This window comes from Canis lupus, chromosome 27, assembly GCF_011100685.1.
Source record: "Canis lupus familiaris isolate Mischka breed German Shepherd chromosome 27, alternate assembly UU_Cfam_GSD_1.0, whole genome shotgun sequence".
In the NCBI taxonomy this organism is placed as follows: domain Eukaryota; kingdom Metazoa; phylum Chordata; class Mammalia; order Carnivora; family Canidae; genus Canis; species Canis lupus.
Window position 1 is genome coordinate 17,727,909 of NC_049248.1, and position 20,241 is coordinate 17,748,149.

The 20,241-nt window shown below is 39.2% G+C and overlaps 1 protein-coding gene across 9 annotated transcripts in view; it reads right to left on the bottom strand.

The window, feature by feature from the left end:
* PLCZ1 (phospholipase C zeta 1) overlaps positions 1-20,241 on the bottom strand; it is an 82,814-nt gene that overhangs the window by 14,800 nt on the left and 47,773 nt on the right. For 5 of the 9 annotated variants that reach the window (XM_038576937.1, XM_038576938.1, XM_038576943.1 and 2 more), the window contains 2 exons: positions 13,227-13,376; positions 12,301-12,445 (listed from right to left, as the gene is read on the bottom strand). The exons of 1 other annotated variant lie outside the window; for it this stretch is intronic. In XM_038576937.1, coding sequence (XP_038432865.1) covers positions 12,360-12,445; positions 13,227-13,376 — 236 coding nt within the window. In that variant the 3' untranslated portion in view covers positions 12,301-12,359. Of the gene's footprint in view, positions 1-2,653; positions 2,797-12,300; positions 12,446-12,795; positions 12,953-13,226; positions 13,377-20,241 lie in introns of those variants that run through there. 3 more of the 9 variants (XR_005379906.1, XM_038576939.1, XM_038576940.1) reach the window with 3 other exon arrangements.

Genomic DNA, 20,241 nt, shown 5'->3' on the forward strand with positions numbered 1-20,241 from the left:
TTCCTTCCAAAAACTCATAGCCTCAGTCTAATCACGAGAAACATGAGTCAAACCCAATTGACATATATTGTACCAAATACTTGACTGGTAATTCTCAAAACTGTCAAGTTCATCAAAAAAAAAGAATGCCTGACAAACTGTCACAGCCAAGAGGAGCCTCAGGAGACATGACTTGTAAATGTAATGTGTAACCTAGATGGGACTCTAGAACAGAAGAATGATATTAGGAAAAAAACTGAAGAAATTTGAATATAGAATGGACTTTAGTTAATAATAGTGAATCAATACTGGCTCATTATTGCAACTAATACAAGATATTAACAACATTGGTGGAGAGGGACAGCAGCAAAAATGATGAAGAAGGGAACTCCAAAGATCCATCTCTTCACAAATCCCCCCCAAAACAGCAAATAAGGTGGAAAAACTGTCAAAACCAACTTTATTGGAATTATGGAAACAAATCAAACTTTACAGAAAAAAAAAGGATGCTTAATCAAAAGAAAAGTAAATTTTGATAACAGAGTTTTGTGGCTTTTAAATTACCCTAGTCCTATACCCCACTCCCCAGTTTAGTGGCCCCATTAAAGACAGTAGCTCACATTCCTGGTATAGGTTCCTAATGTGGGAGGAAGCCGAATAGATCTTGTTTTAAATGAACTGTGGTTATTTTGACCTGTCTGGTGTTCCCTGAAGGACTAGCTCTAAGGGCTTGTCTTTATTTCACCTAAATTAGAACTCTCCCAGGGCTGAGGTGGCTGTCCAGGGAACATTTGTTGAAAACATTCAAGAGCAAATGTCTTAGCCCTGCTGCTGGGGATAAGATATAATAATTGGGCAAACAGTAGACAAACTGAAATGCCTAGAAAGAAAGGCTAGGGAATGAGATAATTTGGGGAACAAGGGCTTTTAAAAGCTTTCATAGATCCCTAGAAACCTCTAAGACCACACACATGCCCAGAGCAGAAGCGCGTTCAGATAAGACCACTGAAAGGCACAAAGGTCTCACCCCTGGCTGACCTCCAGGCTCCATGCAACAAGAAGTGAAGGCAAAGGCAAAGTTTAGCTTTCTTGCTAAGCGTTGAAGGCATCTCCTAACATATACACAGAGCCCATATACCAAGACCAGAAGGATTTTTTAAACTTAAAAAAAATGGATCCCAGTAGTTTGAGGAAATTTCTGGCAAATCATTAATTGACCACCAAGTATACAGAACAGGGACTTCAGTAAAGATACACAATAAAGAATACAAACTACTAAACACTAGTTCAGAAAATTCACTAAACAAACAGCTACTGCAAGAAGCAGCAGCAACAAACTTCAAAGAAAAGGGGAAATCTGGTTTCCAGAGTTGTCACATTATAATATTCAAGATGTCCAAACTTCAGCAAAAAATTATAAGGAATGCAAATAAACAAGAAAGTATGTGCTATACACAGGGGAAGAAAAAGAAAGTAATAGAAATTGTCCCTGAGAAATCCTAGTCACTGGAGTTAGTAGACAGACTTAAAAAAAAAAAAAAGGTTTTAAATATGCTCAAGTTGCTGAAGGATATCACATACAAAGAACTAAAGGAAACTATAAGGAGGATACCTCACTAAATAAAGAATATCAATAAAGAGATAATACGAAACAGACAACCAGGATTTGGCAGAGTTTGCTTTTTTTTTTTTTTTTTTTAATCTTCAGACATTGTTGCCTTTGCCTTGCTTTGCCTTTGCTTTCGCCAACCTCCTTATTCATGAACTCCTGTAGTGAGAAGGGGGGGGGGGGACGAATTAACATTTGCTGAAGATCTGTATGCATAAGACACTCTACTCTACCATAGTACATGATTTAGTCTTCAAAAAACTCATGATAAGCAATGGTATCTCCATTAAAAAAGAGAGAGAGAAAGAAATCTCAAGAAAGCTAAGACATATTTTTGAACCCAGTAGTCAGATCCAGTTCTGGCTTGAATTCAAGTCCATGCAATTTCTACCATCCCACTTTGCTTGAAGATGAGGGACTCACCCTCAAGTCTACCAGATTCCTTTCCTAGGAAGGAACAGTACAGTCCTAGCCAACAGTACATGGTGGGGAGTTGGGTGGGGATCTGGGATGCACTTGGATCCTGAGGAGGAATAGAAGGGATGGAAAAAGTATTTAGCTAAGGTCTACCTTTAGGAGATAACACCCAAGAGAGAATCAGATTTCTGATGTCATCAAAATTAATATCTAGCATCTTTTACTGGTAATTATGCTTTTAAAAAATCAACAAAAAATCCTGTCTCTCAGTCTCAAGCTGTTTTATCAGAAACTTTCCCCTCCACCTCCTCATTATTGTAACCTCCTATGTCTCTCACAGACTAGTGCATAGTGGTATTTGAGAGAACAACAACCATACCCTTCAATAATGTCCTCTACAGAACATCACCTTAAAGATGTTATTTCTTAAGAAGAAAGACACATAAAATGTTTCTATAATAGATTTCTATTCACGAAAAAGTTCCCCACTGATAATAATTCCTTGGAGAGTTGGAGAATCTAAGAAAACATCTTCGCCACTTTACCAGTTTACTAAGCACCAACTGAGGTGATTTAAATGAAGAACATTTGAGAGGAAAACCTTGCTCATCTCTTGGGAACTAGTTGGAGCCTGACCTACATACTTACAGCGTCAAAATTACTCCAGGGGGACAGGACAGGAGCAGCACTAGCACTTGCCACTCGTGGAACATCAGGGCTGCAGCCTTCCTCAAGGAAGCCAGGAGTACTGGACCACCATCTTCCAAAACACTGAAGACAAGACCTACATGCTGGGGAAGCCCACAGATGTTAGTTAGTGTAAGTCATCTCCCTTCTGCGAGGCTCTTCTCGCTGCAGATCAACTCGTTACCAGCCCACAGAGGGAGATTTGTCACTCTCTGGGTAGAAGCGCTCAAACCCCAAGGCTATGCTTGCTGTCCAGGGATGCTGCCGGCAGACAAGTGTTGAAGGCCTGTCCCTGCTCTGATCCACGTCTACTCACTCATCAGAACACACAAGTGCAGAGGGAGGCCGAGCAAGAAATTCTGACTAATCTTTTTCATAGATTTTCAATTACAAATGTGAACAGAGACCAAAAAAAAAAAAAAAAAATCATTTGACACAGGAGAAAAATAATAATAGAGAAACTCCAGGGGAGTAATCAGAGCAACTTCTCCTTTTGAAAAAAAAAAAAGCTAATGCAAACATGATGATCACAGTGACAATAGCCAATAAATATATGGCACTTATGTTTCAGGCACTGTCTCAAATTCTTCACATACATCTGTTAATTTAATCCTTCTAACAATGATCATCATCTTGATTCCCCTGATGTGAAAACTAGAAAGCAAAAAAAAAAAGTTGAGTTATTTGCCCAAGGTCCCACAGCAAGTAGGTAGCAGAGGCTATAAACCTAAGAAACCAAGTGCCAGAATTTATCCTCTTAATCACTGGGCTATATTCCCTTTCAATTATGCTTACTGCTATTTTTTTCATCCTTATTATGTGTCAGGGACAGTAGTAAACATGTTACATATTTTATTTAATCTTTATAATAAATCTGTTTGGTAGAAATTATCCTCACTTTCTAAAAATCTAATTCATGGGGAGAGGTAGCAGAATGGGCAAAATAGGGAAAGGGAATTAAAAGGTACAAACTTCTAGTTATAAAATAAACAATATATAGCATAGGAAATGTAGTAACAATATTGTAACAACTTGGTATGGTGACAGATCACAGTGATCACCGCTTAATGTATATAAATGTTGAATCACTATGTCATCGCACACCTGAACTTACTTTAATATTGTATTTCTACTACTCTTCAATAGAAATAATGTTTAAAAATTAAAATAAAGGGGGTCAGACTGGGTTGGCGCACACACACAAACACACACACACAGATATAACTGCTATTCTCAGCAAGATCTAGAGGATATTGTCTTAGCTCAGGCTGCTAGAATAAAATAGCACAGACTGAAAGACTTAAAAAACAGACATTTGTTTCTCACAATTCTAGAGGCTGGGAAGTCCATGGTCAGGGTGCCAATAGATTCAATTCCTGGTGAGAGCTCTCTTCCTGGCTTGAGGAATACTACCTTCTCTTTACATTCTTATGTGGTGGAGAGAACAGCTTTTGTGACCCTTCCTCCTCTTATAAAAGCACAAATCCCATCATGGTGGCTCTGACCTCATGACCTCATCTAATCTTCATTACCTACCATAGGCCTACCTCCTAATACGATCACAGTGGGGGCTAGAGCCTCAACATGGGAATTTTGGGGTGATGCAAACATTCAGTACATAACAGAACAATAAATAGAGATATGCTACTTTAAAACAAGATCAACATAAAAGGAAAGTGTTTTGGGGAATAACGTTTTTCAAAAGTTATCCTATGCCTGATTGCTACATTTCCACAATTACAAAACTTACACACAAAACACACACACTCAACACAAAGAATGGACACTGCCAAAAAATCAAATTATTGATTTGGACAGGTCAGTTGTCTTTGTTACTGAGAACTGGAAGTGAACTTAAAGATTATTTGGTCCAGAAACCTCCTTTTAAAAAGGAGTAAATTAGCAATGAGAGGGAAAGGGCCTACCAAAGACTTCAAAATATTATTTTGAACACATTTCTTAACCTCTTTAACTTTTAGTGTCTTTATCTACAAAATCTCCAGGGATTGCTACCAAGGTTAAACTAGTTAATGCGTATGAAACATTTAGCACAACACTTGGAGTATTGTTAGTACACAATATATGTCTTTATTGCTACTATTATCATCACCATTATTATCATCATCATCATTGGTGGTAGACATGATCTCCTGACGTCCAATCCACTATTCTTTTACATTATCACTGACCAATTTTAAGTATATTTTTCTGTAATACTCCAAAATACCAAGGTTTATATCGTCAGTCAAACATTCTTTTAAATGTACTCTTTTACTCAGTCAAATCAGAAAGCTCTCACATGGGAAAATCACTTAAAAAAACACATTTTATAGTTATATAGATACATATATGTAAGGATAAAATTAAACAACGTGTATGAAAACGTTTTATAAACTGCTAAGTGCCATCCAAATAAGATATGCATTGTCTTATTGGATTGGACCACGATAGAATGAGGAGGGCTGGGAAGAGACACATAAGAGAAGATGACATAATAATTAACATCATGTCCTTTCTGTGGAATAACGGATGGTGTATGAGTCAGCATAATGGAGGAAGGTTGAAACCAAGAAAGGCAGAAGTGAGGCCAGCATTCTAGAGCTATACCCATGGGTTGGGGTAGGACCCAACCCATAAGGTTACATCAATTTAAATTAATTAAAATAGAACAAAACTACAAATTCAGTTCCCCTGTGACACTAGCCTCATCACCAGTGATGAATAAGCCCATTCATCTGGTGGCTTCCCTACTGAGCAAGAGGTACAGAATAATTCTCTCACAGCAATCCTATGGGACAGCACAGCTCTAGAGAAATGAGCGAAAGGAGATTTGGATTATTTTTCAAAATACAAAAAAGAATAAAAGTGATTATTTGATACCATGGTGTATCATGATTTATAACTTTATAGTTTTTACATAATTAACATATATCACTTCAAAAAACTGTTTTTGCGTCACAATCTTTTAATAAGAAAATACAACTGTCACTTCATTCACTGTCTTTTAATGAGAAAATAATGCTGGCATCTTGTTTTTAGTTCTCAGCACATTTGTTACTTACTGTCTCTCCTGTAACAATCCATTTCTAGTTCAGAGGCTCAATCTTCATTGCCCATCTAGCCAAAAACTTTGTTGAATTAAGTTAGGCTTTCAATTGATTGTCTCTTGCTTTTTTACTCATTATTGCTGTGTGCTAGCCCCCTCATTTCTCAATGGATCATTTAATATGTTATCTCTGATCATGTAAGTTTTAATACAGAATTTGGAATCAGGTCAAATACCTTGACAAAGAGGGAAACATATAAATCCCGAGTAAACAGACTATATAAAAAATATGTTGTAGCATTTAATTTACTTTTAACATTCCCTATGCTGGAAGCTGATTTCTATTCCTACAATGCTCCACACTTGAATGAATATAAAAGAAAATCAGAATATTTCTTTTAATTCTTTGACATTTTATTTTCTGACTCTGACTCCCTTACAGACCAGAAACCCAGAGAAGCAAGTCTCACTGAGGACCGCCACCACTCCAAGGTGACCTCATTGGGAAGAACCAGAGAAGGACATACACTGAGCTCATTTCTCTCTCTTCGATCCCCTGGCACACTTCTCCTCACAGCCTTTGCATTTCTAAGTAGTCCTCAGATTATGCTATTGAACTAGTTTGAGGACCATACTTAGAAAGCCCTGCATTCAGGTAAACTGAAGAGCTTTTTAAAATCCCAGTGCTCAAGCAATGCCACACCAATTTTATCAGAATCTCTGAAAATATTTTTTTAATGTTCTGAAGGACTCCAGTGTGCAGATAGGTTGAAAACCACTAGTCTAGACTAAGAACAAAAGTAATTATTCGGGTATTTCAAATAGATCTAAAAAATTCAAGCACAAGTCTATCCTTTGTTTTGTTTTAAATATCCATAATTCATTAACCTCAGAATAAAAAACATAATACATACATATGAGTGTGTGTGCACATGTATGTGTGCTTATATATGTGGTGCATGTGTATATTTGTGTGTGCATAAATTAATTTTAATAGACCTCCTGAAGAGATTAGTTAACATTTAAAAAACTCTAATGAGGAATATACATCCCAAAGGTGACTATTTTATGGGCTTCAAATATCCCTGCCTGTAGCTAGAGTATGTCAATTAGCATAAGGGATATTAGAAATAGTGTTCATTGGTTAAAAGAGTAGTGTTCAGTATATGTGAGCTGGCCACAAACATTGTACAAGCAACTCCATGCAAGCTTCTCTCACATCCAGCACCCCAGAATCTAGAATAGCACTCTCTGCTTAGCACTCCACTCCATCTAGTGTCCCCCAATCTCAGGAAGCTTATATCACCCGATCTGATTACAGGATTGGCTAACTTTACTGTTAGAACATAGTGTCACAGATGAGTCAGGTAAACCTTCTATGTACCACTGGTGCAGATTAGTGGTGACACTATGATTTTCCTAGAGTCTATATTTTTTTCGACTTTTTTGTTCAATAAACCTCACGTTTTGAATGTACAATTTCAGCAGTTTTGACATATATGTATATATGTATATGTATACGTGTGTGTGTGTGTGTGTATATATATATACTTTTATTAAAGCCTCACCACAATCAAGAAAAACATATCCATCCCTACCAAAAGTTTCCTTGGGACTTTTAATCCAGCCTTACTTCCATCCCAAACCCCCTTCACTGATTTGTTTGCTGTCATTCTAGTTTGCCCTTTCTGTCATTGTAAATAAATAGAACCACACAATATGTACTTATTTTGTCTATATTCTTTTATTCATCATAATGACTTTGAGATTCATTGATACTTATGCATATTTCAATAGTTTAGTCCTTTTTGTGGTGTTAAATTGTATCCCATCATATGGATCTAACACAATCTGTCTCTCCATTCACCTGTTAATGGACATTTGGGTAGTTTCCAATATGTAGCTGTTATAAATAAAACTCCTATCTACAGTCATATAAAGTATTGTGTGGACATATGTTTTCATTTCTCTTGGGTAAATATCTAGGAGTCATGTGTGGGTCTATGTTTATATACTCAGGGAGTAACTGAGTCATGTGTAAGTATATGTTCCATTTTACAAGACACTACCAAACTGTTTCCAAAATGACTGTACCATTTTACATTCCCATCAGCAATATATAAAAAATCCAGTTTCTACATCCTTCCCAACATCTGTATGGCCCTTTTTATTCTATTTTAGCCATTCTATTGGTGACTCATGGTATTTTTAATTTCCATTTCCCTAATGACTAGGATGAATGTTAAGCATCTTTTTATACATTTATTGGGTACTTACATATTTTTCTTTGGGAAGTGAATGTTCAAATATTTTGCTTATTTTTATTGAGTTGTCTTATTGACTTGTGAGTATTCTTTACATGGTGTATATACAAATCTTTTGATAGATATGTTAAAAATACTTTCCCCCATTCTGAAGATTGCTTTTTCATTTTCATATTTCAAAAAACAAAAGTTTTTTTAAATTACCACCTTCCATCTCTTTTATGTATGTCATGCTTTAATGTTCCAACAAACCTTTGCCTACCCCAAAGTTACAAAGATATTCTATATGCTTTCTTCTAAAAATTTTATAGTTTTTGTTTTAATTTCATATTTTGACTCTTGGGTCTATAATCCATTTTGAGCTAATTTTTGTATATTGTGTGATGTAATCAAAGCATTTTTTTCCCAGACTGCCCTGGATCAGTAACCTAGATTCTGGCATTTATTGTAGATCTTAGGCAACTCAATGTTTCTGGGGCTATCTCATTAACAATAAAATAGACGATTGCTGAAAGGAGTTAGGTTAATATTCAGCACGTTAGGTACTGCTAACGCTGCAGATATGTATCACATTAGAAAAGTAACTGCCCTGGGAGAAAAACAGGAAAGATGACTGAAAGTGTGAAAGTTAAACTGTATATACATGGAAAGTACAAAGAGGACACTGGTTGCTGAAAATGTGTAGGTTTGTAAAGCATTTAACATCAACTCTCCCCTCACTACCACCAGGTGTTGGGCTGGTGTGTAACTATACAAGACACATAGATTCCAACCTCTAATCAAGTTCAAATTCCACTTTAATCCACCTCTTTGATGTGTGAAATGGAAATTTCTAGGGGCTGGTAAAAATGCTTGCTCTGATTATACAAAGAGCTCAAATGTATGGCCTAAGAATCCAAAATGCATCATAAGAATCCATTGTTGGTACAAATATTGCCAGAAGGTTATTACTTTGAAATAAATGCAATTTAATAAATGTTTATGTAGCACCTAAACTCTGGAGTCTTACCAACTCCTGAAAAATGAAACTCACATATTCCCCCAATAAAATGTTCATTGTCCAAGATCATAGGGGCTTCACTGAGAGTGATTCCATTCTCTCTATACCAGTCCACAGCATGAGCTTCTTACCATGTGGTTCCCAAATATCCCTTGAAATTTGCATAAAGGTTTTAACTGCAACCCTCAGAGGCACTATCTTGGGTGCATTGTCTACACCCCTCAAAATCACTATACATTCCCCACACCCAAAATTAAAATAACAACTTCTTTTTTTGTGACTACAGGGAGTTTCTCCACACTTCTTTCAGAGATGGGGCAACTTTATTCCTCAGCAACCAGCATCAGTGGCCTCCAGTGGTCACCATCCCCCAAATGAAAGTCATAATAAATCTAAATGGGGAGATAGTGCTCTTTGTTTCCTGAGGTCCTAAACAACCACAAGCAGAAAAAAAAAAGATCAATGTAACAACATAACAAAAGTTTCCTATTACACAGATCACTATTAGGTAACACATGTTACAGAAGCAAAGCCAAGTTTAGGTCAATGCTCTCCAGCCAAAGACCCCCAGGAACACACAGAGTTGGGTTTATGACTCATTGCAATACGGAGATACATAAACACGGAACTATATACATAATACAGAATGGAACGTCCGTAAAAGGATGTTGAAAAGCACTTATATTGGATTTAGGCTTGTGTTGGATGATTGCGGAGGGTGGGGGGAAGTTCAAGGAAGTAGGGTTCTTCTCTGCACTGGATGATGTCAAGAGTAGGGGCAATTCTATGATTGAAATAAATCTCACCCATAAGATAAAAAGAATGAATCAGGATAAAAGGTATAATTGGTAAAGAATCAACGGTCATTCATGTCAGCCAAGATGGGAGAATGTTTTGCATTTCTGAGTTTGGACAATACCCATGTGTTCAGTCACGGTCAGAGTGGTCTTGTCTAGTGTTGTTCTATGAAGCCGGTCATGTACAACAGGACACCATGGTCTAACTGCAACTGTCAGACCAGCTCCTAACAATGACAGGGCCCACCTGGTAGTGCAATGTCAATTCCTAGCTGTCATTTTGTTAGTTGTATGGAAACATACACCAAGGAACATGGCCTGGTCTAAGGAATGATGGATGGCCTCCCCCAGGAACTGACATTTCAACTAGGAATCAAAAAGGTAAAAAAGTCTTTTGCTGTCACAGCCCAGGGGTTCATCGAGCCCTTTTTTCAGTTTTTTTCCACTCACCAATGCTATTTTTTCCTGCAAGTGAATTATGCCTAGGGGCGCCTTGGTGGCTCAGTCTGTTAAGCAGCCAATTCTTGATTTCAGCTCAGGTCATGATCTAAGATCTCAGGATCATTAGATGGAGTCCCGCCTTGGGCTCTGCTCAGTATGGAGCCTGTTTGAGATTCTCTCCTTCTCCCTCCCTCTCTGCCCCTCCCTTCACTGTGTTCATGCTTGCTCTCACTCTCTCTCAAATAAATAAATAAAATCTTTAAAAAAAAAAAAATTATACCTAGACAGCATGAATCAAAGCTGCCTTCTTACATCATTCCCAACCTTCTCTAAATGAGAACATTCCCTGACTGTGGAATTTCTAAAGTAGTTTCTATTGTGTGAAAATTAATAACAATAATAGTAAAGTAGTAGTAATATGTCAGTTCAATCCTAAAGGAAAGTAAATGACAAATAATGCATACAAATAAATAGAACCAGAGATGTTTAAAGACATTATAAAATTGGACAAGAAATAAAATAATCCAATGTTTCCTTTCAAAAGTGCATTTCTGATGTAGAGTGGGATTTTGAAAACTGAAAGATTTGATCTTCAAAGTTAGTGAGCTGAATTTGATTAGTACCTGAAGAAAAAGTGAGAAAAAAATTATATATATCCCTTTTTCCCTCATTTTAAATCTTGGTGGTATAAACAAGAAATACTTTATCCTGCTATAGAATTAGTGAACTCTTGCAAAACTCACCTGATCAGAGTCTTTAAATCTCATGAAATGCCAGATCTTCAGAACACTTTAGGAATTTAGAAAGGTTAAAGCCTCAAGTCAATGGGCTGAAAACCCCACCTGTGATTAGACTGAACGACCGAGGATTTAAATAAGATCTTTCTATTATCTGGCAAAATAAAAATATCCTTCTGTGAACTGGCTGTGGCTCTGCACTAGGAAGAGTGGACCTCACTCTTAAATCTAGAATGGCCAGGAGGTAATACCTGGATGATGATGCATTGGGACATTTCTTACTATAGCTTAGGTATTTGAATTCCCAGTGGCATCTTTGTTTTAAACATTTGGTTCTGAGGGTAAATCATAGAAGTAAAATATGGTAAATGGGTTATTTTGTATTTTCCTGGCCATCAAGAGAGAATGCATTAGTGAACATCTCAGTCATTTTTGTCGTGTTAGTTACAAGTTCAGATTTAATTTCAACAAATACCTATGAGGGTCCCCTAATTAGTCAAAAACAACGGTGCTGTAAAATTTGTCTCACTACCATGCAACAATGTGCTAGAATAAGTATTAATAGGTGTGGATTTTTAAAGAAGAGTTAATAAGGAACCATATTATTCTACATAATAACATTTAGTATATCAAAGAGCTGCTCATGGTGAGGAGCCCAGCATCTGAAATAGCACGGGAATCTCATCTCTGACCGAAGACAATCATCAAAGCACAGTTAGCACAGACTCAGAAATAGTGTGAATTCAGAGATCCAAGCATAGAAGTCTGCATAGTAGATCTCTTTTACAGACATGGAGGTTGAATACCGTTTGACTACAAATCAATTTCACAGGAACTCATAAAAATGTCTGTGTAATTATAGGGTATCAAATCCAATGCCCAGCATCTAAGAACTGGCTCGAGAAGGCAGGGGCTAATTACTGTCTAGGATATAACAGGGCACAAAACACCTGGGAATCTAATTCCATTTCTCTACAACATGCAGCAGTGGGTGTCTAGAAGTTAAAACCCTCTTAGATTTCACAGTTCTCCTTACTGATAAATATTTTCCGACATATCTTACATAATCAGACATATTTTAAGAGCTTGTAAGTCCTAGTAATTTAAAATGATACAAGCAACTTGCAAGAGCAGCTTCAGCAGCAGAGGGGCAAGAGAACTTGGCCATAAGAATGAAACATTGTGTGGATCCTCTGAACTGTTTTTGCTTTCTTTTTTCCCCACTGTTCTATATTGCATATTAAAGGGGAACTTGCTCTATATTGTTTTTGTAAATAATTGTTTTTGTTTTATGTTTAAAAGAAAAAAGAAAAGGTACAGACATTCATTTTGGCTGTTTTATTACGATGTATAGCTAACGATGTGTCAGGGACTGTTAGTTGCTATCTGATGTACCACACATAAATAAACAGTGCAGCAGGCTCAAGACTCTCGCCCATTTTAGAAAACAGAGGAACACGACGGTAACCTGCAAAAGGAATCATATCTAATTAGGACAATAAAAATAAATCAGCAGTGTTCTCCATAGTGCTACTAAGACTCTTATCTTTACCAAGCATAAGTAAAAACCACGGCTGCATAGTTAAATTCTTCTTGTATATTAATTTCCTACAAAAAAATAAAATATCTGGTTTCTATTCTGACTTCTTACTGCCTAACACTGAGCCTACAGCTCACACTTCTCCTCCCTCAAAGTGCAGTGTGCTAAATTAGCCGCCACCCTCCTGCTTCAGAAAGACTGTGTTTCCGAGGTACAGCTCAGATGGTGTTAGAGAAGTAAACACATTGAGACAAGGTAATTGGCATATTATAAATCACCTCAGCCAGGTGACTGCAACAAAAAGGCAGCCCTGAAAAGAGTCAAGAAAGGATTGTCTTGGGCTCCCAGGCTCTTCTTGGGCCGGAAGAATGAGTCACTGCTTCTCCCTTCTCTTTGATTCCCATGCTTTATTCTTCTGTGGTAGTCATGACTACTCTTAATTGAAACAAAAGAGCGATGATCCATGTAAAGAAATGCTCATACATGCCAAGTTTGTCTAATTTATCTTCCTAGCAATCCCAAACCACAACCCCACCTTCTATATGAGAACACATTTCTATAATACCAGTGAGAGAAAATATGTGTCAATGCTTAAAATTTCCTGTACATCTGATTGTCGTGGATAGAGCTATTTAGCATATTAATGTGTGTCTTTGGTAAATATAAGTTATAATTGTTAGCACAATCATCTTACTTTTAGGAATATTACCTTTGTTCATGCACAGAACTGGTAATGTATATTGACCAAGAAATTCATTTCCGGCTATTAAACCTTGATTTTCAACAACAAAACGCATCAGCGCCAATTCTGGCACATGAATAATAAATGTGAATGTTTCATTCCATTTTGGACTAAAAGCTGAAATATAAAGGAAGATATCATCAATGAATCATAAACACTATCTCTAGGGAATAAAGCATAGTACCTGTTCTCTGAAATTTTTCTTTTCAACACTTAGTAATATTAATAGTTTATGCTTTAGAGCTCTTGAATTTTTCACGTATCCAATGAGAAAGGATAATAATGACAGTAACAATAATTATTGGGTGTTTAGTATTGCTGGGCAATATGACAAGAACTTCAAGCAGCTAATCTCATTTCGTCCTTAGAACAAACCCATCAGGGTTATTGCTGTCCACATTTACATATGAGAAAACTGAGCCAGAAAGATGTTATGTAACTTCCTCAGGGTTTCACGTACACAGCCATTAAGGGGCAGGACAGGAATTCCAGCAAATGGAATCCAATTTCAGAGCAGAAACATTTAATCATTAGGCAATATGACTCTATGTTTAGGCAGAGTCCTAACAAAGAAATTAAATGATAGCATTTTTCTCTACCAGCGCTCCTATTATGGGAAGAGTTCCATAGACAGTTGTTGGCCTGAGAGCTCAGTGCTCCAAAGCTAGCCTTTGATCCTTCTTCTTTTGAATAAGTGCTCATTTTAAAGTCCCAAGTTGATGAGTCATTTAGTTCTTAGCAAAAATAATCATCCCAAACAGCAATTTTGTCAAATAAGAAATCCAGATTGTGTCACAATATGACTGAAATCATCCAATACTTAATCCAATACTTAAGCGTAATGTAATGGAATCAAGAAATTCACATCCAGGGGGGAGGGGCAGGATGGCGGAAGAGTAGGGTCCTCAAATCACCTGTCTCCACCAAATTACCTAGAAAACCTTCAAATTATCCTGAAAATCTATGAATTCGGCCTGAGAATTAAAGAGAGAGCACCTGGAAAGCTACAGTGAGAAGAGTTCGCGCTTCTATCAAGGTAGGAAGACGGGGAAAAAGAAATAAAGAAACAAAGGCCTCCAAGGGGGAGGGGCCCCGCGAGGAGCCGGGCTGAGGCCGGGGCGAGTGTCCCCAGGACAGGAGAGCCCCGTCCCGGAGGAGCAGGAGCTGCACCGACCTTCCCGGGCGGAAAGGGGCTCGCGGGGAGTTGGAGCAGGACCCAGGAGGGCGGGGATGCCCTCGGGCTCCGGGGACACTAACAGGCACCTGCGCCCCGGGAGAGTGCGCCGAGCTCCCTAAGGGCTGCAGCGCGCACGGCGGGACCCGGAGCAGCTCGGGGGGGCTCGGGGGCGGCTCCGCGGAGGGGGCTGCGGGGCGGGAGCAGCTCGGGGGGGCTCGGGGCGGCTCCGCGGAGGGGGCTGCGGGGCGGGAGCAGCTCGGAGGGGCTCGGGCAGAGGAAGAGGCTCCGTGCGGAGGGGGCTGCGCGGTTCCAGGAGCAGCTCGGGGGGGCTCGGGCGGCGGCTCCACGGAGGGGGCTGTGGGGCAGGAGCGCGATCCACCAGCGCAGGCTCCGGAGCACAGGGCGCCGGGACACAGCCCAGGACCCGGCCTCCCCCCGGGACAGGCAGAGGCCGGGAGGGCCCAGGACAGCGAGGACGCTCCTGCCCCAGCTGAGCAGATCAGCGGCCCCGCCCGGAGCCTCCAGGCCCTGCAGACGGAGTTCCTGCCGGAGCTGAATCCAGGTTTCCAGAGCTGCCCCGCCACTGGGGCTGTTCCTCCTGCGGCCTCACGGGGTAAACAACCCCCACTGAGCCCTGCACCAGGCAGGGGCACAGCAGCTCCCCCAAGTGCTAACACCTGAAAATCAGCACAGCAGGCCCCTCCCCCAGAAGACCAGCTAGACGGACTGACAACTTCCAGGGGAAGCCAAGGGACTTAAAGTACACAATATCAGAAGATACTCCCCCGTGGTTCTCTCTCTCTCTCTTTTTTTTTTTTTCCTTTCTTTTTGATTTGTTTCCTTCCCCCAACCCCCTTTTTTCTCCTTTCTTTCTTTTTCTTTCTCTTTTTCTTCTTTTTTTTCCTTCCTTTTTGTTCTCTTTCTCTTTTCTTTCCTTCTTTCTCTCCTCTCTTTTTCTCCTTTTCCCAAAACAACTTGCTTTTGGCCACTCTGCACTGAGCAAAATGACTAGAAGGAAAACCTCACCTCAAAAGAAAGAATCAGAAACAGTCCTCTCTCCCACAGAGCTACAAAATCTGGATTACAATTCAATGTCAGAAAGCCAATTCAGAAGCACTATTATACAGCTACTGGTGGCTCTAGAAAAAAGCATAAAGGACTCAAGAGACTTCATGACTGCAGAATTTAGAGCTAATCAGGCAGAAATTAAAAATCAATTGAATGAGATGCAATCCAAACTAGAAGTCCTAACGACGAGGGTTAACGAGGTGGAAGAACGAGTGAGTGACCTAGAAGACAAGTTGATAGCAAAGAGGGAAACTGAGGAAAAAAGAGACAAACAATTAAAAGACCATGAAGATAGATTAAGGGAAATAAACGACAGCCTGAGGAAGAAAAACCTACGTTTAATTGGTGTTCCCGAGGGTGCCGAAAGGGACAGAGGGCCAGAATATGTATTTGAACAAATTCTAGCTGAAAACTTTCCTAATCTGGGAAGGGAAACAGGCATTCAGATCCAGGAAATAGAGAGATCCCCCCCTAAAATCAATAAAAACCGTTCAACACCTCGACATTTAATAGTGAAGCTTGCAAATGCCAAAGATAAAGAGAAGATCCTTAAAGCAGCAAGAGACAAGAAATCACTGACTTTTATGGGGAGGAGTATTAGGGTAACAGCAGACCTCTCCACAGAGACCTGGCAGGCCAGAAAGGGCTGGCAGGATATATTCAGGGTCCTAAATGAGAAGAACATGCGACCAAGAATACTTTATCCAGCAAGGCTCTCATTCAAAATGGAAGGAGAGATAAAGAGCTTCCAAGACAGGCAGCAACTAAAAGAATATGTGACCTCCAAACCAGCTCTGCAAGAAATTTTAAGGGGGACTCTTAAAATTCCCCTTTAAGAAGAAGTTCAGTGGAACATTCCACAGAAACAAGGACTGAATAGTTATCATGATGACATTAAACTCATATCTCTCAATAGTAACTCTGAATGTGAACGGGCTTAATGACCCCATCAAAAGGCGCAGGGTTTCAGACTGGATAAAAAAGCAGGACCCATCTATTTGCTGTCTACAAGAGACTCATTTTAGACAGAAGGACACCTACAGCCTGAAAATAAAAGGTTGGAGAACCATTTACCATTCGAATGGTCCTCAAAAGAAAGCAGGGGTAGCCATCCTTATATCAGATAAACTAAAATTTACCCCAAAGACTGTAGTGAGAGATGAAGAGGGACACTATATCATACTTAAAGGATCTATTCAACAAGAGGACTTAACAATCCTCAATATATATGCCCCGAATGTGGGAGCTGCCAAATATATAAACCAATTAATAACCAAAGTGAAGAAATACTTAGATAATAATACACTTATACTTGGTGACTTCAATCTAGCTCTTTCTATACTCGATAGGTCTTCTAAGCACAACATCTCCAAAGAAACGAGAGCTTTAAATGATACACTGGACCAGATGGATTTCACAGGTATCTACAGAACTTTACATCCAAACGCAACTGAATACACATTCTTCTCAAGTGCACATGGAACTTTCTCCAGAATAGACCACATATTGGGTCACAAATCGGGTCTGAACCGATACCAAAAGATTGGGATCGTCCCCTGCATATTCTCAGACCATAATGCCTTGAAATTAGAACTAAATCACAACAAGAAGTTTGGAAGGACCTCAAACACGTGGAGGTTAAGGACCATCCTGCTAAAAGATGAAAGGGTCAACCAGGAAATTAAGGAAGAATTAAAAAGATTCATGGAAACGAATGAGAATGAAGATACAGCCGTTCAAAATCTTTGGGATGCAGCAAAAGCAGTCCTAAGGGGGAAATACATCGCAATACAAGCATCCATTCAAAAACTGGAACGAACTCAAATACAAAAGCTAACCTTACATATAAAGGAGCTAGAGAAAAAAGAGCAAATAGATCCTACACCCAGGAGAAGGAGAGAGTTAATAAAGATTCGAGCAGAACTCAACGAAATCGAGACCAGAAGAACTGTGGAACAGATCAACAGAACCAGGAGTTGGTTCTTTGAAAGAATTAATAAGATAGATAAACCATTAGCCAGCCTTATTAAAAAGAAGAGAGAGAAGACTCAAATTAATAAAATCGTGAATGAGAAAGGAGAGATCACTACCAACACCAAGGAAATACAAACGATTTTAAAAACATATTATGAACAGCTATACGCCAATAAATTTAGGCAATCTAGGAGAAATGGACGCATTCCTGGAAAGCCACAAACTACCAAAACTGGAACAGGAAGAAATAGAAAACCTGAACAGGACAATAACCAGGGAGGAAATTGAAGCAGTCATCAAAAACCTCCCAAGACACAAGAGTCCAGGGCCAGATGGCTTCCCAGGGGAATTTTATCAAACGTTTAAAGAAGAAACCATACCTATTCTCCTAAAGCTGTTTGGAAAGACAGAAAGAGATGGAGTCCTTCCAAATTCGTTCTATGAGGCCAGCATCGCCTTAATTCCAAAACCAGACAAAGACCCCACCAAAAAGGAGAATTACAGACCAATATCCCTGATGAACATGGATGCAAAAATTCTCAACAAGATACTGGCCAATAGGATCCAACAGTACATTAAGAAAATTATTCACCATGACCAAGTAGGATTTATCCCTGGGACACAAGGCTGGTTCAACACCCGTAAAACAATCAATGTGATTCATCATATCAGCAAGAGAAAAACCAAGAACCATATGATCCTCTCATTAGATGCAGAGAAAGCATTTGACAAAATACAGCATCCATTTCTGATCAAAACTCTTCAGAGTGTAGGGATAGAGGGAACATTCCTCGACATCTTAAAAGCCATCTATGAAAAGCCCATAGCAAATACCATTCTCAATGGGGAAGCACTGGGAGCCTTTCCCCTAAGATCAGGAACAAGACAGGGATGTCCACTCTCACCATTGCTGTTCAACATAGTACTGGAAGTCCTAGCCTCAGCAATCAGACAACAAAAAGACATTAAAGGCATTCAAATTGGCAAAGAAGAAGTCAAACTCTCCCTCTTCGCCGATGACATGATACTCTACATAGAAAACCCAAAAGTCTCCACCCCAAGATTGCTAGAACTCATACAGCAATTCGGTAGCGTGGCGGGATACAAAATCAATGCCCAGAAGTCAGTGGCATTTCTATACACTAACAATGAGACTGAAGAAAGAGAAATTAAGGAATCAATCCCATTTACAATTGCACCCAAAAGCATAAGATACCTAGGAATAAACCTCACCAAAGAGGTAAAGGATCTATACCCTGAAAACTATAGAACACTTCTGAAAGAAATTGAGGAAGACACAAAGAGATGGAAAAATATTCCATGCTCATGGATTGGCAGAATTAATATTGTGAAAATGTCAATGTTACCCAGGGCAATATACACTGTTTAATGCAATCCCTATCAAAATACCATGGACTTTCTTCAGAGAGTTAGAACAAATTATTTTAAGATTTGTGTGGAATCAGAAAAGACCCCGAATAGCCAGGGGAATTTTAAAAAAGAAAACCATATCTGGGGGCATCACAATGCCAGATTTCAGGTTCTACTACAAAGCTGTGGTCATCAAGACAGTGTGGTACTGGCACAAAAACAGACACATAGATCAGTGGAACAGAATAGAGAATCCAGAAGTGGACCCTGAACTTTATGGGCAACTAATATTCGATAAAGGAGGAAAGACTATCCATTGGAAGAAAGACAGTCTCTTCAATAAATGGTGCTGGGAAAATTGGACATCCACATGCAGAAGAATGAAACTAGACCACTCTCTTGCACCATACACAAAGATAAACTCAAAATGGATGAAATATCTAAATGTGAGACAAGATTCCATCCAAATCCTAGAGGAGAACACAGGCCACACCCTTTTTGAACTCGGCCATAGTAACTTCTTGCAAGATACATCCACGAAGGCAAAAGAAACAAAAGCAAAAATGAACTATTGGGACTTCATCAAGATAAGAAGCTTTTGCACAGCAAAGGATACAGTCAACAAAACTCAAAGACAACCTACAGAATGGGAGAAGATATTTGCAAATGACATATCAGATAAAGGGCTAGTTTCCAAGATCTATAAAGAACTTATTAAACTCAACAGCAAAGAAACAAACAATCCAATCATGAAATGGGCAAAAGACATGAACAGAAATCTGATAGAGGAAGACATAGACATGGCCAACATGCACATGAGAAAATGCTCTGCATCACTTGCCATCAGGGAAATACAAATCAAAACCACAATGAGATACCACCTCACACCAGTGAGAATGGGGCAAATTAACAAAGCAGGAAACAACAGATGTTGGAGAGGATGCGGAGAAAAGGGAACCCTCTTACACTGTTGGTGGGAATGTGAACTGGTGCAGCCACTCTGGAATACTGTGTGGGGGTTCCTCAAACAGTTAAAAATATACCTGCCCTACGACCCAGCAATTGCACTGTTGGGGATTTACCCCAAAGATACAGATGCAATGAAATGCCGGGACACCTGCACCCCGATGTTTATAGCAGCAATGGCCACGATAGCCAAACTGTGGAAGGAGCCTCGGTGTCCATCGAAAGATGAATGGATAAAGAAGATGTGGTTTATGTATACAATGGAATATTACTCAGCTATTAGAAATGACAAATACCCACCATTGGCTTCAACGTGGATGGAACTGGAGGGTATTATGCTGAGTGAAGTAAGTCAGTGGGAGAAGGACAAACATTATATGTTCTCATTCATGTGGGGAATATAAATAATAGTGAATAATAGTGAAA